At 45.2% G+C, this 24,755-nt stretch overlaps 1 protein-coding gene across 2 annotated transcripts in view; it reads left to right on the top strand.

Moving 5' to 3' along the window:
• acsl4a (acyl-CoA synthetase long chain family member 4a) overlaps positions 1-24,755 on the top strand; it is an 86,954-nt gene that overhangs the window by 48,790 nt on the left and 13,409 nt on the right. For both annotated transcript variants that reach the window (XM_078412135.1, XM_078412136.1), the window contains exons 7-13: positions 2,522-2,672; positions 3,795-3,918; positions 5,457-5,528; positions 7,757-7,896; positions 10,618-10,790; positions 18,092-18,166; positions 21,693-21,881. In XM_078412135.1, coding sequence (XP_078268261.1) covers positions 2,522-2,672; positions 3,795-3,918; positions 5,457-5,528; positions 7,757-7,896; positions 10,618-10,790; positions 18,092-18,166; positions 21,693-21,881 — 924 coding nt within the window. The remainder of the gene's footprint in view (positions 1-2,521; positions 2,673-3,794; positions 3,919-5,456; positions 5,529-7,756; positions 7,897-10,617; positions 10,791-18,091; positions 18,167-21,692; positions 21,882-24,755) is intronic.

Raw genomic sequence — 24,755 nt, 5'->3', positions numbered from 1 at the left:
CTTATGAAAATATTTATCTCCATTTTAAAAACATCTGACGATCCAGCCGCCTAGGATGACACAAAGCTGGGTGGCAGTGTGAGCTGCGAGGAGGATGCTATGAGGCTGCAGGGTGACTTGGATAGGTTGGATGAGTGGGCCAATGCATGGCAGATGTGGTATAATGTGGATAAATGTGAGGTTATCCACTTTGGTGGCAAGAACAGGAAGGCAGATTATTATCTGAATGGTGTCAGATTAGGAGAAGTGGAGGTGCAACGAGACTTGGGTGTGCTTGTACATCAGTCACTGAAGGCAAGCATGCAGCTACAGCAGGCAGTGAAGAAAGACAAGCTGCAAGGCCTTCATTGCGAGATAATTTGAGTTTAGGAGCAAGGAGGTCCTACTGCAGTTGCACAGGGCCCTGATGAGACCGCACTTGAAGTGTGTACAATTTTGGTCTCCTAATTTGAGGAAGGACATTATTGCTATTGAGGGAGTGCAGCGTAGGTTCACCAGGTTAATTTCCGGGATGGCAGGACTGACGTATGATGAAATAATGGGTCGACTGGGCTTGTATTTGCTGGAATTTAGAAGGATGAGAGGGAACCTTATAGAAACATAAAATTCTCAGAGGATTCTCTGCCACAGAGGGCAGTGGAAGTTAAATCACTGGATGGATTTAAGAGAGAGTTAGATAGAGCTCTAGGGGTTAGTGGAATCAAGGGATATGGGGAGAAGGTTATTGATTGGGGACGATCAGCCATGATCACAATGAATGGCGGTGCTGGCTTGAAGGGCCAAATGGCCTCCTTCTGCACCTATTTTCTATGTTTCTATCTATGTTTCTATGATTGGATAGGGTAGGAAAAATGTTCCCGATGTTGAGGGAGTCCAGAACCAGGGGTCACAGTTTAAGAATAAGAGGTAGGCCATTTAGGACTGAGATGAGGAAAAACTTTTTCATCCAGAGAGTTGTGAATCTGTGGAATTCTCTGCCACAGAAGGCAGCGGAGGCCAATTCACTGGATGTTTTCAAGAGAGAGTTAGATCTAGCTCTTAGGGCTAAGGGAATCAAGGGATATGGGGAGAAGGCAGGAATGGGGTACTGATTTTGGATGATCAGCCATGATCATATTGAATGGCGGTGCTGGCTTGAAGGGCCGAATGGCTTCCTCCTGCTCCTATTTTCTATGTTTCAACTTGAGATTTACCACCCTCGATGAGAAGAAAGTTTCATAATAATAATAATGCATTACATTTATATAGCGCTTTTCTAAACACTCAAAGACGCTTTACAAGGTTTACTAAAACATAAAAGAAAATAAATAGATAAATAAGTAAATGAAGAGAAAAGGAAAAAGAAGGTGAGGTAACGGTCAGTGATTGAAGGCAGTGCTGAACAGGTGAGACTTCAGTGATGTTTTGAATGTGGTGAGTGAGGAGGAGTCTCTGACGGTTTGGGGTAGTGAGTTCCAGAGTGTGGGAGCAGCGATGGAGAAAGCCCTGTACTTCTGTTTAAAATGACCAGCTCCTTGAAACCATGTCCCATCCTCTAGAAGCACGAGACTTCAGCTTTATTATCTGCATGTCTGTTGAGCCCCATTCTGTCTGCTTTGGAGCAAGTTAACATTGCAACTCTCTAATACTTGTGGAAATTAGGCACATTTTTAAGGACCGTTACATTGAAAATTGTTGCATTTAGGATTAGGAGTTTTGTGTTCAATCTGCTTTCCTAATGAAACATGCATAAAATGCACAGTTCAGCATTGCATATCTTCCTACAATTTTATCCTCAAACAAGTCTTTTGCAACTGGTGAGATGTTCAGTCAAATAGAGAAAGTGGTCACTGTTGATCTTCAGGCTGCGTGCTGCACCACCTGTCTGCAGGGCACTGGCAGTAAGACCACAGAGCTGTAACCATCTACTGCTCTGCCGTCCTCTACAACAGAACTCACAATCCTGGTCATGACCAAGAGCACGTTTTAATGCCACATGTGTTATTTCAGCGTAAATATTATTTATATGAGAATCAGCAAGAAATAGAAACATAGAAAATAGGTGCAGGAGTAGGCCATTCGGCCCTTCGAGCCAGCACCGCCATTCAATATGATCATGGCTGATCATCCACAATCAGTATCCCGTTCCTGCTTTCTCCCCATATCCCTTGATTCTGTTAGTCCTAAGAGCTAAATCCAACTCTCTCTTGAGTATATCCAGCAGGAATTCGGAAAAATACTTGTGAGTTAGTGTTCGGATTGTGGAACGAGCTTCCGTGAATCTAGATTTGGTTAAATTGAATAATCTGAGATTTTAAAAGATGATGTCTCTTGTGGTTAACTGCCTATTTAATTGCAATTCTTCTAGAAATGTTTCTCGCCTTCTCATATTTGATTAGAAAGTCTTTTTTTTAAGTGCGCTATTCATAATTGCACCTTGCAAACTGACTGGTTGAATGCACACTTAGAAATGAGAACTCTGACTGGTGATGTTGTGTATTAATAAGTTGGGTAACACTGATTAACAATGTCTCCTGCACAGCGGATAAAGCTTCTTCCCAGCCTGCCCCATCTGACCTGGCAGTGGTCATGTACACGAGTGGTTCAACAGGCCGACCAAAGGGAGTGATGATGGTTCACAGTAACTTAATAGCGGGAATGACGGGCCAATGTCAGAGAATACCCGAGCTGGGGTAAGCAATTATTTTCCTGCAGCATTGTTTTACTTAATTCCCACCGACCAAATTGCAAGTTGACCCAAGATCTATTGGTCTCAGTGGGCAAGCTGTCATTTGTCAAAGTTACGGGAACTAATATGGGCCAAGGCTCGGTTGTCAGGAATTTTATTTGTAAATTACTTGGCACGTTCTGGGGTTGTAAATGCGTTCAGTGCATAAATGGGCAGCATCTGTGAAGAGAAGCAAGATTAAAGTTTATAGTTGAGAGCCTTTTAAAGTAACTCTGAAATGCTATTGATAAAAGCAACTTTTGAGGTGAATTCAAAGTAGAGGGTGGAGGTCAAGTGAGAACTAAAGGGAATATAGGCACAAAAAGCTGGAGTAACTCAGCGGGTCAGACAGCATCTCTGGAGAAAACTGATAGGTGACGTTTCGGGTCGAGACCCTTCTTCAGTCTGAAGAACCAGCATCTGAAGGTTTAAACCAGCATCTGCAGTTCTTTCCTTCACAGAACTAAAGGGGAATTATGTGACGGTTTGAGAGGCCCGGGAAGTGACGTTTAAGAGTCTTCTACGTGGGCATCTAGATTTTGCAGAAAATGGAAAGATATGGGTCATGTGCAGGCAGATGAGATTAGTTTATCTTGGCATCATGTTCAAGACAGACATTGTGTGTCAAAAGGCTGATCCAATCCTGTGCTATGTTCTAGGCAGGTTGAATGATGAGAGGGTGAGTGCACTGGGTGAAAGTGCTTCAGCATATGGTGAAAGGGCTTTTGCATATGGAATTCTGGAAGAGATTATTCACACCATTCATAACAGCAATCCCTCTATTTTGTTTGGTTATGGACTTGTCTTTTACAGTTGTCCACGGCTGCTTTGAGAATGCCCACAGCATTTGTATTTTCATTCAGAGTATCTAGAAACGTCCCAGATTTAATTAAGTTTTAGGAATGCTTTTACAAGAGAGAAAATGTCTTATGTAGCTTTGTTTCCTGAGTTTGGGTAAATTTCATGAGCTGTTGCCTCATTTTTGCATTGTAGACATCCAGTTTAATCTTTTTGGCCTGAATAATTTGTGTGTTTCAGTACCAGTCTTTTGCAGTTTTTATACATGCCACAATGTGTCTGTTTCTAGACCCAAAGATACGTATATTGGATATCTGCCACTGGCTCATGTGTTGGAGCTTACTGCAGAAATCTCTTGTGTTGCTTATGGCTGTCGAATTGGTTATTCATCCCCGCAGACGCTGTCTGATCAGGTGAGCAATGTTTGGACTTTCTGAAAGGCTTTGCAACCTTTACAGGAGATGGAAGTTTTCTGCAAGACTTAATAAAATTGTTCTGTGGCAGGAGTTTAATTGTAAAACTGCTTTACCTAAAAAACAAAGTGCTGGAGTAACTGTGTGTCGGGCAGCATCTCTGGAGGACATGAATAGGTGACATTTCTGTTTCTGTGTATTGTCACGTGTAGCAAGGTACAGTGAAAAGCTTTAGTTGCGTGCTAACCAGTCAGCGGAAACACGGTACATGATTACAATCAAGCCTTCCACACTGTACAGTGTATAGACTGGTTGGGGGGGGGGGGGGGGGGGGGACTGAGGTGGCAGCAGGACAAAGCCTGGCCAGCTGATGGGTGGTTACAGGTGAGGTGGGTTTTTAAAAGGCAGATGATTGCACAAAAGCCAGAGATACAAAGACAAAGTGTGGGATGAGGATAGAAGGTGTGTCGAATTGTGAAGCCAAGGGAATGAATATAGGTATAAGGAGAAGGTGGGGAGGGTTGCATGTAGCCTCCATTACGTGATTGGCTGGGCTAAGTCCACACCTCTCTGTGATTTTGTGTGGTCTTGGATGGAGCTATTCCCAACCCATGCTGTGATGTATGCCGATAATAGGTTTTCCACGGCGCATCCATAGATGTTGGTGAGGGTTGTTGGGCACATGGCAGACGTAAGCCTGCTGAGGAAGTGGAGGTGTTGGTGTGCATTTTTGGCCATTGCTTCGCTGTGGCTGATCCACAAAAAATTGCTGGTGATATTTACTCTTAAGAACTTGAAGCTTTGGACCGTCTCTACTTCGGCGCCATCATGTGTGCACTGCTTCACCTCCTGAAGTTGATCACAATCTCCTTTGCCCTTCCACCGTAAACCTTCTTCTGGCTTCACAATTCAGAACTCTTCTATCCTTGTCTTACATATTTTATCTTTTCATCTCTGGCCTTTGTCCAACCATTTGCCTATCAAAAAGCCCCCTCACCTGTATCCACCCATCACTTGTCAGGCTTTCTCCTGCACCACCTCTCCTCCACCTTTCTTCTCCCCTCACCACAATCAGTTTGAAGAAAGGTCCCAACCCGAAACATCACCTATTCATGTTCTCCAGCGATGCTGCCTGACTGAGTTACTCCAACATTTTGTGAATAAATAATACCTTCGATTTGTACCAGCTTCTGCAGTTATTTTCTTACACTGCCTGACTGACTGAGTTACTCCAGCACTTTGCCGTTTCTTGCACACCAGCATCTGCAGATCCTTGCATCTCCAATCACTATAGTTATTTCTACTTGAATTAGAATGGAATAAACTACTTTGCACATTATAAACAGAATGAACTGTTGCCAAGTGGAAATAGCTTGTTTTTATAATAGGAGATTACATTTCACTGAGCAGTTGCATTCCCAATTCTGTTGCTCTACTTTTGAGCTTGTGCAGTACAGTCTATAAGCCACACATTAGCTGCATGTAATGTAGGGAAAAGTGACACCATTACTGATTATTTTCTGTCTATTGTTTCACAGTCAACTAAAATCAAGAGGGGCAGTAAAGGGGATTGTTCTGTCCTGAAGCCAACACTGATGGCAGCGGTCCCGGTGAGTATAGACTCTGAATGTCAATATGCATTTGTTTTTAGGCTGGAGTGTGATGTGTAGTAAGATGCACTGGATTTTTATGCACAACAAAATAGCCGAAACTCCACTGGAGAGGCATATGTAGATCTATGTTGGAGTATGTGTGGGAAGGAACTCAGGCATGTGGTTTCCACGGATTTCCGGGTTTTTTAAATCCATTTTCCGCGCTTTTTGCATGGTTTCTGCGTTTTTCACTTTGCCAAATAAACGGAGAAATCGGATCGAAAAAAACAAAGAAAAAAAATAAACGATGTATAGACTTGTAATGATCACTAGTGTTCCGCTAGAGGTCGCTAGGGGTTCCGCGAGAAATTCCCACCCCCCGCGCACCCTGGAAGTATCCCCGGAAATGTGGCACCTTGCCTGGGCAAGGCAGCCAATCCCGACCTCATCGGGACTTCCTCGGCCGATCGGTGGGTTGAATTTGCAACCTGCGGCCGGGGCTCTGGAACTCCAGCCCAGCTGGAGCCAGCACATCTATCCCCATAGCCGACTTCCTTGGCCTGCAGGATAAACCAGCAAAGCTCTGGAACCAAGAGTGCCAGAAAATCAGTGGTGGAACTGTAGTGAGTAAATATTAAATTTAAGTGCAAGATTATTTAACTAAATTAATTAAGACAGGGTTAAAATATAAAACACAGCAGAAAAGCCAATTACCACCTTTTTGGGCTCATTATCAATTAATGTGCGAATTTACTTTAAAATGTTATTAGTGTACAGTGACATATTCACATTATTTTGTAATGTCTGTTTTTACTTTGAAATGCACTAAAAGAGGCTTGAAACGGGTAATTTTGTGTGTAAATTTTCAAAAACGTTCCAATTTTTTGGCCCCCGTACTACGCCTCGCACAAGCACTCGGCTCTTTCCCTCCTTTTTTTACCTCACTCACATGCCTGGGAACTGGAGATGCTGGTAGACACAAAGCTGGAGTAACTCAGCGGGTCAGGCAGCAGAGACCCTTCTTCAGACTGATGTCAGGGGAGGGGGCGGGACAAAGAATGTAGTCAGAGACAGGAAGACGTGGGAGAACTGGGAAAGGGGAGGGGATAGAGAGGGAAAGCAGGGACTATCTGAAGTTGGAGAAGTCAATGTTCATACCGCTGGGGTGCAAACTGTCCAAGCGAAATATGAGGTGCTGTTCCTCCAATTTGTGCTGGGCCTCACTCTGACAATGGAGGAGGCCCAGTACAGAAAGGTCAGATTGGGAATGGGAGGGGGAGTTGAAGTGCTGAGCCACCGGGAGATCAGGTAGGTTAAGATGGACTTGAGCGGAGGTGTTGAGCGAAACGATCGCCGAGCCTGCGCTTGGTCTCGCCGATGTAGAGAGGTTGACACCTGGAACAGCGGATACAATAGATGAGGTTGGAGGAGGTGCAGGTGAACCTCTGTCTCACCTGGAAAGACTGTTTGGGTCCTTGAATGGAGTCGAGGGGGCTGCAGGCAGCATCTCTGGAGAAAAGGAATAGGTAACATTTCAGGTCGAGACCCTTCTTCAGACTGAGAGTCAGCGGAAATGGTAACGGGAGATATAGACGATGATGTAGAGAGATATAGAACAAATGAATGAAAAATATGCAAAAAAAGTAACGATGGCAAAGGAAACACCCCATTGTTAGCTGAGGGCTAGGTGAAAACAAGTTATAGACAATGAGAGGACATGACAATGAGCATCAAAGCCGTCTTATTGAGTCTCTTTGTAACTCGTTTTCACATAGCCCTCAGCTAATAAATGGCCCGTTTCATTTTTCATCGTTATTTTTTGCTTATTTTTAATTCATTTGTTCTATATCTCTTTATACCACCATCAGTATCTCTCGTTTCCCTTTCCCCTGACTCTCAGTATGAAGAAGGGTCTCGACACAAAACGTCACCTATCCCTTTTCTCCAGAGATGCTGTCTGACCCCGCTGAGTTACTCCAGCTTTTTGTGTCTTTCTCCATGTCGGTTCTTTCGGAACTTTCATTTTAAGTAGACTCCAAATTACCGTTGGGCTGCCAAAATCATAATCTAAAGAGCCTATTCTTAATAGCATCATTGTTCTGCAATCATTTCCACGCTGAAGCTTTGCTCCAGGAAAATTAATCTGCCATTGTAGTTGCCGACCATGGGTGGTGGAGAGGGGAAACACGATGTAGTATTTTTTGGAATGTTTCACTGTGGTAAGGTGGCTGCTTTTGTCTTTGCAGGAAATCATGGACCGAATTTATAAGAATCTCATGAGCAAGGTGCAGGAAATGAACTATTTGCAGAGAACCTTGTTCAAACTAGGTTATGATTACAAGTTGGAACAGATCCAAAGGGGTTACGATGCACCACTTTGCAACCTGTAAGAAAACCGGCTAATTGCACGAATCATGTCACTGAAATCTCAACTGGACATTCGTTGTACTGTAACTCCATGTTAATTGTACTGTATTGGCTTATTACTAATAAGCAAGCACAGTCTTTTATTTTGAAAGCTTTTAAAAAGTGTAGTGGTCGGTAGTAGTGAGATGTAAATGGTCTTCAGTCATTTCTCCATTTTGAAAACCCTTACCGCAGTCTGACGAGTGCTTTTGGACAGCACGGTTGCTGCCTTGCAGCGCCAAAGACCCAAGTTTCATCCTGACTGTGGGTGCTTGTCTGTATGGAGTTTGTACGTTCTCCCCGTGACCACGTGGGTTTTCTCCGAGATCTCCGGTTTCCTCCCACTCTCCAAAGGAGTACAGGTTTGTTGGTTAATTGGCATGGTGTGAATGTAAATTGTCCCTAGTGTGTGTAGGATAGTGTTAATGTGCGGGGATCGCTGGTCGGTGCGGACTCGGTGGGCCGAAGGGACTGTTTCCGCGCAGATCTTTCTATGCATTAGGGGCACTATTTAGTGAGCGAGTCCATACCGCCAGAAAACAAACATTCTGATGATGAGAGGCTCGTACTTGTATTCATGCGAGGGCAGTTTAGCCATGTGCTACTCCTGTCCTGCCTGCAGGCACATTTGATTCTGCCAGACCTTGTTGGCACAAGTCATTTGTTTTCATTTGTATGGAGAGAGTAAAGAGAGTTTGGCAGTTGACCAGAGCCTAAAGTACACAATCTCAGTGCCCAGCTTTAACAGAACCAAGTTCTATTTCCCTTCATGCGTAGGAAGGAACTGCAGATGCTGGTTAACACTAAAGGTAGACACAAAATGCTGTAGTAACTCAATGGGGCAGGCAGCATTTCGGGAGAGAAGGAATGGGTAACGTTTTGGGTCGAGACCCTTCTTCAGACACTGAAACGTTACCCATTCCTTCTCTCCTGAGATGCTGCCTGACCTGCTGAGTTACTCCAGCATTTTGTGAATAAATACTTTCGATTTGTACCAGCATCTGCAGTTATTTTCTTGCATTACATGATCCTTCAGCAAGTTCACCTACGGAAACTTTGTTATACCTTTTATTTCCTCCAGATAGTCGAGTTTGATTATCTTCTCAACACTTATTTTGTAAATTAGCATCTGCAGTCACTTGTTTCTAATGACTGCATTTGGCTTAGTTTTGCTTAGAGATACAGTGTTGAAACAGGCCCTTCGGTCCACTGAGTCCACACCGACCAGCGTTCCCCACACACTAACACTACCCTGCACACACCAGGAACAATTTACATTTATACCAAGCCAATTAACCGACTAATCTGTACTTCTTTGGCGTATGGGAGGAAACCAAAGATCTCGGAGAAAACTCACGGGGATAACGTACAAACTCCATACAGACAGCACCCTTAGTCAGGATCGAACCCGGGTCTCTGGCGCTATAAGGCAGTACCTCTACCTCTGTGCCTCCATGCACAGGATTATATTCGTTAGGATAGAATCATGCAGATATTATTTGGGTCTCCAGTCAGCGAATTGTACAGTATTGTACCCCTCTAGCTCTAAACCTATGGCCTCCAGTTTTAAACCTCCCTACCCTGAAGTAAAGACGGTGACCATCCACTGTATGGCTATCATGAATTTAGTCATTTATAATTTGCATAGATCTTTAATGGAAATAGATTCTGATTGAAATGACCGACTTGTGGTGGAGCATGGAATCTCACTACTGCATTTTGTAGAGAAATGTGGAGTTTTGGGAAGGAATTGGCAGTAGTTGTGGCTAATGGCAAAGCAGTAAAGGCCGCAACCACCACAGGTAGAATGGGGGGAAAAAGGCTTGTGTAAAATGTAGAAAATATGGGCGGCACGGTGGCGCAGCGGTAAAGTTGCTGCCTTACAACGCTTTCAGCACCGGAGGCACAGGTTCGATCCCGACTCCAGGTGTTGTCTGTACGGAGTTTGTACGTTCTCTCCGTGACCTGCGTGGGTTTTCTCCGAGATCTTCGTTTTCATCCCACAGTCCAAAGACATACAGGTTTGTAGGTTAATTGGCTTGGTATAATTGTAAATTGTCCCTAGTGTGTGTAGGGTAGTGTTAAAGTGCGGGGATTGCTGGTCGTTGGGCCGAAGGGCCTGTTTCCGCACTGCCTCTCTAAAAAAACTAAAACTAAATGAAATCTGAGGGTAATGCAACTGGGAGAAGTTTCAGAGCAAGCTAGGTGAGGGGCCATGAATATATTTGAAAACCAGGTTTCATTTTATCAATCTATGAAGGGCCCTGAGCTGAAATGTGTACTTGCCTCCATAGTCCTTGCGTGACCAACTGAATTCCTCCAGCTTTTTGTTGTTCACTTCATTTTTTTTAAAAAATTGGGTTGTTGCCAGGCAGGCAGCTGATGTAGATAGGGAGCGCAGATAATGGGGAGTGGAACGATGTCAGTATAACAACAACAGGGTTTTTGATAAGGCCGTGTTCAATGATTATAAAGATGGGTGTCAAGCCAAGTGAACATGCTGAGATATTGCCAGCCAACTGTTCCAAATGTACATACCATCAACACATGCTCCCACAAGTAGTTAGAGCAACTGCGTTAAATATTATAGATTTGTTGTTATAGATATTATAGATCTGTTTTTTTAATAATCTGTAGTATTTGAAATTGGGTATCTTTCGAGATCCATTTTAAAAATGATTTATTTTATGTTTTCTAACAGGCTGTTATTTAAGAAAGTGAAAGCGCTGTTGGGAGGAAACGTGCGAATGATGCTGTCAGGAGGCGCTCCCCTGTCTTCACAAACACAGAGGTTCATGAACGTGTGCTTTTGCTGTCCAGTGGGTCAAGGTTATGGCTTGACAGAAACCTGTGGGGCTGGTTCCATCACCGAGGGTGAGTACTGGCAATGCCAACGGACAGAGTGCCAGTTGCAGGGCTGTAACTGCTCCTGGGAGGTTCATAAGTTCATTCGGCCCATCAAGTCTACTCCGCCATTCAATCATGGCTGATCTATCTTCCCCTCTCAACCCCGCTCTCCTGCCTTCTCCCCAAAACCCCTGACACCCGTACTAATCAAGAATCCAGGTAGGAAAAAAAAATGCAGATGCTGGTTAAAATCAAAGGCAGACACAAAATGCTGGAGTAACTCAGCGGGTCAGGCAGTATCTCGGGAGAGAAGGAATGGGTGACTTTTCAGAAGTCTGAAGAAGAGTCTCGACCCGAAACGTCACCCATTCCTTCTCTCCCGAGATGCTGCCTGACCCACTAAGTTACTCCAGCATTTTGTGTCTACCTAATCGAGAATCTATCTCTGCCTTAAAAATGTCCATTGATTGTGTCCCAGCCCTCTGTGGCAATGAATTCCACAGGGCCCAGAAAGTCAGGGAAGGAAGTTAACTGGGGAGACTTAATATATTGTATAATCTAAAATGGGGTTGTAGGAAAATGGCTCATTTTAATTATTAATAATAATTGATGCTGTTTGTAATCATTTTTTAAAATGTATCACTCTTGTATAGCGAGGCCATTTGTGTGTGTTCACGCACGCACGTGTTTGCGTGCTCTTGTGTAGTCGTGCGTGTTCTCCGCACCTGCTGAAGCACTGAGGACAAATATTCATTCTTTGGCGTGTTTCATATGACTTAATCCATGGAATAAGATGTCATGTGCTTTGGAAACTAATGGGAAGATTTGTCTTTAATTAATGCCAAGTATGTGCGCATTATCCAAATGTACTCCAAGGTGGTGTGGCAGTAATAATAATAATAATGCATTACATTTATATAACGCTTTTCTAGAAACCCAAAGACGCTTTACATATTAGATCTAACATAAAGATAAATAAATAAACGAACAGAAAAGGATGAATAAGGTGGAGCGGCGGTCAATGATTGAAGGCGGTGTTGAACAAGTGAGACTTCAGTGATAATAATAATAATAATAATAATAATAATAATATTCATTTATTGTCATTGCAACGAGTACAACGAAATTAAAAAAATAGCCAATCCTGACGGTGCGTACAAACATATATGCAATAAATGCAAAAACAAATAAATACATAAATACAATTAAATACAATTATATTAATAACAAGATTTTTTAACGGTGTTGCCTAGTGCAAAGGTAGTGTTCAGTTCTCGTATGGCCCTGGGGTAAAAACTGTTCTTAAGTCTGTTTGTTCGGGATTTGATCGACCTGAAACGTCGACCAGAGGGCAGATGAACAAACAGACGGTGGCCGGGGTGGGATGGATCTTTTATTATTTTGCCTGCTCTACTGAGGCAGCGTAGGCTGAACAGGTGCTCCAGGGAGGGCAGTGAGCAGCCGATGATCTTCTGGGCCGTCGTGATGACCCTCTGAAGGGCCTTCCTGTCCTTTTCTGAGCAGCTGGCATACCATGTGGTTATACAGTATGCCAGCACACTCTCGATGGAGCAACGATAGAAGGACAACATGAGCTTCTCCTGCAGGTTGGTTTTCCTGAGGATCCTCAGGAAGTGGAGTCTCTGCTGTGCCTTCTTTACTGTGGTGATGGTGTTGGTAGACCAGGTAAGATCCTCTGCGATGTGCGTACCCAGGAACCTGAAAGCTGGTACCCTTTCCACACAGACCCCATTGATGTAGAGTGGGTCGTAATCTCCACTGGTTTTTCTAAAGTCAATTATAAGTTCCTTTGTTTTGGAGGAGTTCAGGACCAGATTGTTCACTGAACACCATGCTGCCAGCCTTTGGATTTCATCCCTATAGGCTGTCTCATCTCCTTCTGAGATGAGTCCAACCACAGTCGTGTCATCCGCGAACTTGATGATGGTGTTGGTGGGATGGGTGGGGGCGCAGTCGTGAGTGTAGAGGGAGTAAAGGATGGGGCTCAACACACAGCCCTGTGGTGAGCCGGTGCTCAGTGTAATGGTGGAGGAGAGGTGAGGGCCTATTTTGACGGTCTGGGGGCGGTTGGTCAGGAAGTCCTTGATCCATTGGCAGATGGTTTGGGAAAATCCAAGGTCGGAAAGTTTGGTGACCAGTCTGCTCGGGATGGCCGTGTTAAAGGCAGAGCTGAAGTCGAGGAAGAGCATCCTCACATAGCTCCCCTGGTGTTCAAGGTGGGTCAGTGCAGTGTGAAGAGCAGTGTCGATGGCATCCCCTGTAGACCTATTTGCTCTGTAGGCAAACTGGTGTGGGTCGAAGGTGGGTGGGAGGCTGGCTTTGATGTGCTGCAGGACCAGTCTCTCGAAGCACTTTGTGATGACCGGTGTGAGTGCTACCGGACGGTAGTCGTTAAGACCGCTGATGACAGACTTTTTCGGCAGTGGGATGATTATGGCGGACTTCAGGCAGGGAGGGATGGTGGATTTTAAAAGGGACAGGTTGAAGATTTTTGTGAAGACCTCAGATAATTGGTCTGCACATTCCCTCAGCACTCTGCCCGTCACACCATCGGGGCCTGCAGCTTTCCTGGGATTCACTGCTCTGAGCACGCGCTTAACATCATACTCCTGCACAGTGAAGGTGTTGCTGTCAGGTGCTGGAGAGGGTGTAATATCTGCCACTGTAGCTTTCACCTCGAAACGAGCAAAGAAACAGTTAAGTTCCTCAGCCAGCGAGGCGTCGCCGTCGGCAGTCGTGCGGTTGCTGGTCTTGTAGTTGGTGATGTGCTGGATGCCTTGCCATACCCGCCGTGGGTCATTGTTGGAAAAGTGGTCCTCAATCTTCCTCTTGTAGGACGCTTTGGCATCCTTGATGCGTCTCTTCAGGTTGGTTCTAGCAGCACTGTATAGAGCTCTATCACTAGACCTGAAGGCGGTGTTACGGTCCTTGAGGAGAGACCTGACATCCTTTGTCATCCAGGGTTTTTGATTGGGATACAACCGGATGCGTTTGTCGACGGTGACATTGTCAACACAGTTTTGGATGTAGCAAAGTACAGTTGATGTGTACTCCTCCAAGTCCTGATCCTCAAAAATATCCCAGTTGGTCCTTTCGAAGCAATCCTGCAGCTGCGAGGAAGCTCCTTCAGGCCATGTCTTAACAGTCTTTATGGTGACTGGAGCTTTCCTCCTGAGTGGGGTGTATGCTGGAGTTAGGAATATGGACAGGTGATCTGACTGCCCCAGGTTTGGTAGTGGTGCTGACCTGAAACCCTTCTTAATATTTGAGTAAACCTTGTCTAGTGTGTTTTTCCCCCTGGTAGCACATCTTATGTGTTGTTCAAGTTTCGGGAGAACTGACTTTAGGTCTGCATGGTTGAAGTCCCCGGCTATGATGTGGGCTGCTTCTGGATATGTGCTCTGTTGTGAGTTTATTGCACCGAGCAGGTAGCCTAAAGCTGTGCTAGCGTTAGCATTCGGTGGGATGTAGACTGCTGTTACTATAACCCCTGTAAATTCGCGAGGAAGGTAAAAAGGCCTGCATTTAACTGTTAGGGACTCCAGATCAGGAGAACAGTGGCTATCTATGATTTGGATGTTAGTGCACCAGCTGTTGTGCACGTAAATGCATAACCCCCCCCCCTTGCTCTTACCGGAGTCGATGTTTCTGTCCCAACGAAACGCTGTACGCCCGGCTAGCTCAATGGCTCCGTCTGGGATAAGTGGATGAAGCCATGTCTCTGTTACTAAGAGAATGCAACAGTCCTCCACGAGTTTGTTTGCTGATATCTGTAGTTTTAGTTCGTCCATTTTGTTGATGATGGATCTGGCGTTGGTGAGAAACATGCTGGGTAGCGGTGGTTTGTGTGGCTGTCTCTTTAGCTTGGCAAGTATACCGGACCGGCATCCTCGCTTTTGCTTCCTGTTTCTCCTCCGCCTGCGACGCCTGTTCGCGCCGACAACTATCCACGGAGCGCTCGGTGTCCTGGCTATCTCTTCCGGTATATTTCGCGGGTGTGGAAATTCGCGCACAAGGTCCCGATTGCACTGGAATCCGATGATCAGAAGGTCCTTTCGGTTGTAGGTAGGATTTGCCTGGTTTTCCTGGTTTGCATGACTAAAATTGACTAACAGACATAACACAGATAACACACATAAAACGCACCGAAAGGGAGAGCTGTGAGCCGCTGCGTCCGTGCCGCCGCCATCTTGGTGCCGCCATGTGGTGAGTGAGGAGGAGTCTCTTGACGGTTTGGGGTAGTGAGTTCCAGAGGGTGGGAGCAGCGATGGAGAAAGCCCTGTCCCCCCAGGATCTGAGTTTGGTCCGGATGGGGGGGGACAGGAGGTTAGCAGCAGCAGAGCGGAGGGTGCGGGTGGGAGTGTGTCTGTGGAGGAGGTCAGTCAGGTATGATGGGGCCAGGTTATGGAGGGCTTTGTAGGTCATGAGGAGGATTTTGTACTGGATTCTCTGGGGGATGGGGAGCCAGTGGAGCTTGTAGAGGACGGGGGTGATATGGTCACGGGTTGGGGAGTGGGTGAGTAGACGGGCAGCGGAGTTCTGGATGTGTTGGAGTTTATTGATGATTTTAGAGGGTGAACCATAAAGGAGGCTGTTACAGTAGTCCAGACGGGAGGTGAAGAAGGCGTGGATGAAGGTTTCTGCAGCTGTGAAGGAGAGGGATGGACGGAGACGGGCGATGTTTTTGAGGTGGAAGAAGGCTGTCTTGGTGATGTGTTTAGTGTGTTTGTCAAAGGAGAGGGTTTGATCAAAAATGATGCCAAGATTCCAGATGTGAGGGGTGGTGGATACTGAGAAACCGTCGATATTGAGGGTGAAGTTGTGGGTGGATTTGGTGAGCGTTTTTGGTCCGATGATGACGATTTTGGATTTGTCACAGTTTAGTTTGAGGAAATTGATTTGAAGCAGTTTGTCAAGTCAAGTCAAGTCAAGTCAATTTTATTTGTATAGCACATTTAAAAACAACCCACGTTGACCAAAGTGCTGTACATTTGATTAGGTTCCAATAGAAAAAAAAATGAAAACATACAGTAGCACGCAAACAGTTCACAGCGCCTCCTCAATGAGCCTCAAACGCTAGGGAGTAGAAATATGTTTTGAGCCTGGACTTAAAGGAGTCGATGGAGGGGGCAGTTCTGATCGGGAGAGGGATGCTGTTCCACAGTCTAGGAGCTGCAACCGCAAAAGCGCGGTCACCCCTGAGTTTAAGCCTAGACCGTGGGATAGTGAATAGCCCCAAGTCGGCCGATCTGAGGGACCTGGAGTTAGAGAGGGGGGTTAGAAGATTTTTGATGTAGGGGGGGGAGTGTCCATTTAGGGCTTTATACGTGAATAGGAGGAGCTTGAAGTTGATTCTGTACCGTACAGGGAGCCAGTGGAGAGAGGCCAGAATCGGGGTGATGTGGTCCCTTTTACGGGTACCCGTCAGGAGTCTCGCTGCGGCGTTTTGGACCAGTTGCAGGCGGGACAGGGAAGATTGGCTGATCCCAGTGTATAGGGAGTTGCAGTAGTCTAGGCGGGAGGAAATGAAAGCGTGAATGATTTTTTCTGTGTCGTCGAATTTGAGGAAAGGTTTGATTTTAGCTATGGTTCGAAGTTGGAAGAAGCTGGCTTTTACCACAGCGTTGACTTGCTTATCAAATTTTAATGCAGAGTCAAATATCATGCCGAGGTTTTTGACATGCGGTTTGACTAGGCAGGATAGGCTTCCAAGACTGCCTGTTATCAATTTGATGGAGTCGGGGGGGCCGAATAGGATGACCTCAGACTTGCTCTCATTTAATTGGAGGAAGTTCTGTGCCATCCAACATTTTATGTCCTCAAGGCAGTGTGAGAGGCTGTTTAAATTTGACTGGTTGTTGGGTTTCAGGGGGAGGTAAAGCTGGATAGAGTGATGCAGTTTGTCAGGATAGAGTGTGTGGCGGTGGAGATGAGGAGCTGGATATCATCGGCGAAGCAGTGGAATTGGAGACCATGACGGCGGATTAATTGACCAAGGGGGAACAGGTACAGGATGAAGAGGAGGGGGCCGAGAACTGAACCCCTGGGGGGACACCTTGGGGGAGGGGAGCGGTGGGGGATTTGCAGTCATTAATGGAGATGAACTGGTGCCTGTCGGAGAGGTACTGCCTTACGGCGCCAGAGACCCGGGTTTGATCCTGACTACGAATGCTTGTCCGAACGGAGTTTGCATGTTCTCGCTGTGACCTGCATGGGTTTTCTCCCAGATCTTCGGTTTCCTCCCACACTCCAAAGACATACAGATTTGTAGGTTAATTGGCTTGGTATGAATGTATAGTTATCCCTGGTGTGTGTAGGATAGTGTTGATGTGCAGGGAACGCTGATTGGTGCAGACTCGGTGGGCCGAAGGGCTTGTTTCCACGCTGTATGTCTAAACACAACTAAACTACTGGATTCCATGGAATCGTTTAGCACCAGTAAGCAAACACCAGTTTCTCCCCTCATGCTTCCACCTCTCAAGTGTCCGAAGAAGAAAACTTTAGATGCAGGTGGTTAAAATTCTGATAGATTCATTTGAACGGCCTTTGATGATGCCACAATATCTTAACAATTTGATTAGAGGTTTCAGTCGTGGATTTAGTGTTTTCAAGCTCCATAGTGATTAAGACGAACAGCAATTATAATGAACTTATGAGAGATTTGTGGTATTGGAATTTCCACTGACTTTTCAGGGAACTGAGGGTATTTATCAGCTTTCCTAAAGTTAATTCCCCCCCTCCCCCCTGGTATGGAATGACAGGACACAGCCTCTGAAAAGTAATCTGCACTTCAGAATCTTTTCAGTAACACTTTATGTTTAATTCTTTTATAACCTATAATCATAATGAACAGAGTTTAAAATTAACATTATTAAAATCAAAATTGTCATAATTGAATCTTGCTGCAAGCAAGATTTTTCATTGCACCTTGCCGTAGATGTGCATGTGGCAATAAACTCGACTTGACTTGAAGGTAGCCTCAGCTATCTCCCCTCTGCTGCTTTGCTTCTGTTGATAACTGCTCAAGAGCTTCGCTCTTTCCAGTGAACTGGAAAAAAACATGTTTCAAGCTGTACTGAATGCGAGAATTATGTTAACATGAAGAAATTTTTCAATTCTGCATTCCACGTTTTTTGTGATGTTAAATACAAGATTTTTCCAGTGAATTATTAGCGTGTTTTAGCACAAACTTTCTGATACACAAAGCACTATGTTTATGTGCACTGTAAACTCTGTAATGAGCACTTTTTAATTGATTGCTGTTTATTTCTGAATTGCAAAATCTAACGGTACATTTGTGATTTCAGTGTCAGACTACAGCACAGGCAGAGTTGGAGCTCCACTTATCTGCTGCGAAATCAAACTGAGAGACTGGGAAGAAGGTGCTTGTATAAAATCTACATCCTTGTGGGGAAAGTTTGAGTGCTGGGATTGATTGGATTACCATTTAAAAGAGCTGGCACAGAGGGTGTATTGTTTGTCTAGAAGAGGTACCAATGGTTTGGCAGTAAGAATTGAAGGCCCATTCAATTTGTTTCAGTTTAGTTTAGAGATACAGCCCATCTGTATCTCTAAACAGGTAGAGTTACAGGTCCTGTTTAGGGCCTGTAAACAGGCCCATCAGCCCAATGAGTCCAAGCCAACCAGTGATCCCCGCACACCAACACTTTTCTACACACTAGGGATAATTTACAGTTTTACCGAGCTAATTAGCCTGCAAACCTGAACGTCTTTGGAGTGTGGGAGGAAACCGGGGATCCCGGAGAAAACCCACGCAGGTCACGGGGAGAACGTACAAACTCTGTGCAGACAACACCCGTAGTCAGGATCGAACCCGGCCCTCTGGCGCTGTTTGGCAGCTGTGCCGCTGTTATAACTCACGAACATTTCATGTCGGATAAAGAGCTTGTGAAAGGAGCAGAAGATAAATAGTTTTGGGCAGTCTGGGAACTCTGCCACAAAGAGAGTGATGACTGGCACAGCTTCGAGAGCTTCAGTGACCCAGGCTCAATCCTGACCTCTGCTCCGCTGTGAAAATTTGATTGTTCTCCCTGTGACTGTGTGGACTATGCCCGGATGAACTGGTTTCCTCCCATGTCCCAAAGATGCGATTTGGTGGAGATTAATTGACCCCACAACATAGCCCCCAGAGCGTGAGTGAGTGACGCAGTCCAGGATGGGAGGTTGCTTGAAGGAACTACGAGGAAAATAACATGGAATTGGGATAAGTAGTTATTTAATGATCAACATGACTAAACACCAAATGGACAGTTTTTACCATGAATGACTGACTCTATTGTAGAGTAGAACACTTAGTTAAAAACAGAGTTTGTTATTTTCTCCACAAAGTGCTGGAGTAACTCAGCGGGTCAGACAATCTCTCTGGAGGGAATGGACAGGAGATGTTTTGGATTGGGACCCTTCTTTTATTTGAAGAGTCCCAACCCGAAACATTGTATGCCCATTCCCTCCAGAAATCCTGCCTGACCTGCTGAGTTACTCCGGCACTTTGTATTTTACTCAAGATTCCAACAACTACAGTTCATTAACTCCCTTTTTTCCTCTCTCTCTCTCTCTCTCTGCTTCTAAGCGTCTGTCTGCCATTTCCCTGTGATTGTTGCATGGGCTGTGATGAGACTCACAGGGAGTGTCATTAATTGCATAGCTCATACAACAAACGTTAGACACAAAGAACTGCAGATGCTGGAACATAGAACAGAGAACAATACAGCCCAAAAACGGGCCCTGTGGCCTACAATGTGTGTGCCTAGCATGATGCCCAGTTAAACCGATCTCATCTACCTGTTCATGATCTATATCCCTTACTTCCAAGTGCTTACCTGAAAGCCTCTTAAATACCACTATTGTATCTGCCTCCATCCCCACCCCTAACATTGTGTTCCAGACTGCCACCACAAAAAAACATAATCCTGCACATCTCTGTTTAACTTTCCCCCTCTCACCTTTATAATTACGCTTTCTAGCATTGGGCATTTCCATCCTGGGAGAAAGGTTCTGACTGTCTACTCTATTGATGCCTTTCATCATTTTATGTACTTCTATCATTTGACCCTCAATGTCTGAAAAGGGGTCTCGACCTGAAACGTCACCCACACCTTACCCTTCCATATCTCTTGTTTCCCTCTCCCATGACTCTCAGTCTGAAGAAGGGTCTTGACCCGAAATGTCACCCATTCCTTCTATCCAGAGATGTTGCATGTCCTGCTGAGTTACTCCAGCATTTTGTGTCTTATCTATGCGACCCTCAACCTCTGTTCCAGAGAAAACAATCCAAGTGTATCCAACCTTTCCCTTTTTGCGGAAACCCCCTAATCCAGGCAGCATCTGGTAAACATGTCCGGCTCCCTCTCCAAAGCCTCCTCACCTTTCTGCAGTGGTGCGGCTAGAACTGCACACAAAACTCCAGGTGCGGCGGCCTAACCCAAGTCCTATGAAGCTGCATCATGGCTTCCTGAATCTTCTCAATACTCCAAGCTCTGAAAGCAAGCATACCATACACCACGTTTACCACCCTATCTACTTGTGCTACCATCTTCAGTGAGCTATGATCTTGGGCTCCAAGATCCCTCTGCACATCAATGCTGTTTAGGGTCTTGACATTAACTGTGCACTCTCCTCATATTCAACACGTCACACGTGCTCGAGTTAAACTCCATGTACCATTTCTCTGCCCATTTCTTGCATTGAAGGGACCCTTGTTGCGTCTGAAGTCTGTTCCGATGTTTCCTGACCTGAAGCATTGTCTATCCGTGTCCTCCTGAGATGCTGCCTGACCTCCCGGGTTACTCCAGCAATTTGTGTTCTCTACAAAAATCTCTGATCGGCACAGTTGCCTGAATGGTCTGTGGCTTTTCAATCCCATCAAAGAACAGTGGCTTCAGATCCCTCTCATCGCCTGCTTCTCTGGCGAGAGCTTACATCCTAAAGACCGCCACCATTATGTCTGTGGATGGTGAGCCTCTCTTGATCCCTTCCACCAAGAAAAAGAGCTCAGCAAACTAACTTGGGATAAAAGTGAGTCATTCTAGGTGGGGCAGTCAGCAATTTGGTTGATTCTGTATTTGCCAAATGATTCATCGCTTCTGCTAAATATAAAATGGACTTTTTAGTTGATTAGATACAATTTATAGAAATTCTGATTATGACACTTTCGAGGAAACTTGCATGTACTCAGGATTTATTTTACATGAATGCTCTACTGTAAACTTCCTGTAACGTTCAGAATGAGTCAGGCCACAGTGGGCTGGTAGAGCTGCTGCCTCACAGCTGGTGATTCTGGTCGCCACGGCTGTCTTGCTCCAAATTCTCCCTGTCGCTATATGGATTTCTACCATGTTTAGATTTAGTTAAGTTTAGAGATACAGCGCGGAAACAGGCGCTTCGGCCCACCGGGTCCGCGTCGACCAGCGATCCCTGCACATTCACACTATCTTACACCTACTAGGGACAATTTTTACATTCACCAAGCCAATTAACCTACAAACCTGTACGTCTTTGGAGTGTGGAAGGAAACCGAAGATCTCGGAGAAAACCCACGCAGGTCACGGGAAGAACGTACATATAGCACCCGTAGTCGGGATCGAAGCCGGGTCTCCGGCGGTGCATTCGCTGTAAGGCAGCAACTCTACCGCTGCGCCACCATGTCGCCATGTGCTCATGTTTCCTTCCACATTCCAAAGACAAGCGGGCTGGTGGTTAATTGGCTTCTGTAGACTGGCCTGAGTGTGTAAGTGAGGTAGAATCTGCTTAGGGATGGGGTTTAACGAGTTATATGGGGAGAATAAAATGTGATGGGTGTAGGATAGGTTGGTGTAGATCTGATGGGCCAAAAGGCGTATTTCCAGGTTTTACTACCCTGACACATGCTTATTTATTGTTCAACCATAGGGGGATATACCACTCGTGACCAGCCAAATCCAAGAGGTGAAATTCTGATCGGTGGGCCAAATGTGGCAGAGGGGTACTTCAAAGGAAATTCCGCCAATGATGACTTTTTTAAGGACAGCAGTGGACAGCATTGGTTTTGCACTGGTGATGTGGGTGAATTCCACTCGGATGGCTGTCTACAGATCATTGGTAAGAACACTAGAAATAAGAGATGGCCATTTTGGTGCCCTCAACCTGCTTCATCATTCAACAAGATCACGGCTGACCTACTATCTCAACGCCATTTTCTTGCACTGTTCCCTGGATTCCTTCAATATCTTGAATTCTTTCATCGAGTTTGAATGTAGTCAGTCACTCAGTCCTGTAGGGTAGAGAATTCCAATGATTTATTGTCCTTTGAGGGAAGAAACTTTCCTAATTTCTGAGCTAAATAACCTACCCATTATTCTGAGACTAATCCCTTTAGATTCGGAGGTATACAATATGCATGCATTTAGAAAGACTGGTTGATTAGGGATAGTCTGCATGGTTTTGTGTGTGGGAGATTGTGTCTCCCGAATTTGAGATATTTGAAGAAGTAACCAAAAAGGTTCAGGGTAGGTGTAGACAAAGTTGATTTGGACTTCAGCAAGACTTTTACGATTCAACATGGTAGGCCCTCTCCCCTGACTCAGTCTGAAGAAGGGTCTCGACCCTGAACGTTACCCATTCCTTCTCTCCAGAGATGCTGCCGGATCTGCTGAGTTACTCCAGCATTGTGTCTACCAAGCAATTCCTTCCATTGTCAGCCAGCGTCCATGGAAGAAAATGGCGAGGCGATGTTTCAGATCAGGACCATTCTTCAGAATGAATTAGGGGTATAGGGTCATAAAGCATAGGAAAAGGCCCCTTCAGCCCAACTTGCCCGTACTGTCCAAGATGCCACATCTGAGCTAGTCCCATATTCCTGTCCATGCACTTTCCCAAATGTCTTTTAAATGTTATTGTACCTGCTTTAATTATCTCCTCGGGCAGCTACTTCCGTTTACGTAGTGGCATGCAAAGCTTGCCCTTTGAGTTCCTATTAAACCATACCACTCCCATCTTAAACCTGTGACCTGTTTCCTCAATTCCCCTACCCTGGGAAAAAGGCTGCACATTCATCATATCTATTCCCCTCAATTTTATAACCCTCTATTAGATCACCTGCTCAACCTCTCCATAGAGCTCTGGCCCTTGAGTGCTGGCAACATCCTTGTAAATCATCTTTGCACTCTTTACAGCATAAAGACATCTTTCCTATAGTAATGTGTAAAAAACAAAACCTGAACATTACAGCCTGAATGCAGTGCCTCCAACATCCTGTACAATGATCACATGATGCCCCAACTGCTATTCTTAATTTCCTGACAGATGAGGAACTGTGTGGCCAAAGCTTTCTTCACCGCCCTATCTAGCTGGGTTGCCAGTTTCAGGAAGGAACTGCAGATGCTGGTTTAAAACGAAGATAGACACAAAAAGCTGGAGTAACTCAGCAGGACAGGCAGCATCTCTGGAGAGAAAGAATGGGTGATGATTTGGGTTGAGACCCTTCGTCAGACTGGAATTCCTTGTCAATCTCCAAAGGCCTTCCCTGGTGTAACTAGCAGCCTGAGTTCTTCAGAGAGAATGATGTCTCCTTACTGAGGGATGGCTATATTCACATGATTAATTTTTGCCTTGAAGACTCTTCCCCATCACAGCTTTTTTCCATTTAACTGTTAATTTCCAAAGTAACTCTTAATTGGTTATTTAGTTCCCAATGGAAACTAACTGTGTTATAACCAATTTAGCCCACATCGCACAAACAGTGATCCCTCATTCATCCATTATTTTGCATCCAATTTGCATTATAGAACTGCACATTATAGCATGCCTGCCTGCCTGTATTTTCCGTGTCGGCACCAGGTCTTATCGATTTCCGTGCCAGGTTAGCATGGTAATTTTGCTCCTTCTCCTTTAGTTTAATGGTGGGGTGCTTGCTACAGCATGAATCCTTCTGGAATCCATTTTGTTTAGCAAGTTGATAACCACAGCATCCTTTATCGCCACAGCCAACTTTTTCGAAACTGCAATGCAGATTGAGACCATGGGATTTACCACTTTTCAGGCTCATTAATATCTTTAATAGTTTTTATATTTAATATTTAATATTTTTATCTTTAATATTTTACTGATAATTTATTTTTATTTCCTTTCTTGCAGTGAACCCCAGGTTCTTCAATACTTAGGTTTGTTTGGGACTTTGGTGAAGATGGGAACCAAGTATCTGTCACCCATTCCTTCTCTCCAGAGATGCTGCCTGTCCCGTTGAGTTACTCCAGCATTTTTTAGACAATAGACAATAGGTGCAGGAGGAGGCCATTCGACCCTTCGAGCCAGCACCGCCATTCAATGTGATCATGGCTGATCATTCTCAATCAGTACCCCGTTCCTGCCTTCTCCCCATACCCCCTGACTCCGCTATCCTTAAGAGCTCTATCTAGCTCTCTCTTGAATGCATTCAGAGAATTGGCCTCCACTGCCTTCTGAGGCAGAGAATTCCACAGATTCACAACTCTCTGACTGAAAAAGTTTTTCCTCATTTTGTGTCCACCTTCGCTTTAAACCGGCATCTGCAGTTCTTTCCTCGGCACCCAGTAATTGTTTAGTTTCTCTGGCAATTCCTTATTCTCCGTTTATAAATTCTCCCATGTCTGTCTATAAAGAACCCACATGTACCCTCGGTCTTTTCCCTTTTACATACCCGAGTCAACGCTGACCATCGATCATCCATTCACGCCAGTTCATCTGTGGTGTGGCTGCCTCCCTGAAGGACGACTATCAGAATCCTCAGCCTGGTGGATGCACCATCGTGACACCAGCCAGTGGCCCCATTGCCAATGCTGGGAGCTGGAGACAATTAGACATAGTGGCAGCGTCCACCACTCCCCTCAAGTATCATCATATCATATCATATATATACAGCCGGAAACAGGCCTTTTCGGCCCACCAAGTCCGTGCCGCCCAGTGATCCCCGTACATTAACACTATCCTACACCCACT

Source organism: Rhinoraja longicauda, chromosome 15 (assembly GCF_053455715.1).
Source record: "Rhinoraja longicauda isolate Sanriku21f chromosome 15, sRhiLon1.1, whole genome shotgun sequence".
NCBI lineage: Eukaryota > Metazoa > Chordata > Chondrichthyes > Rajiformes > Arhynchobatidae > Rhinoraja > Rhinoraja longicauda.
Note: the sequence above shows the minus strand (reverse complement) of the source record. Positions and strands in the feature narration are given on the sequence as shown.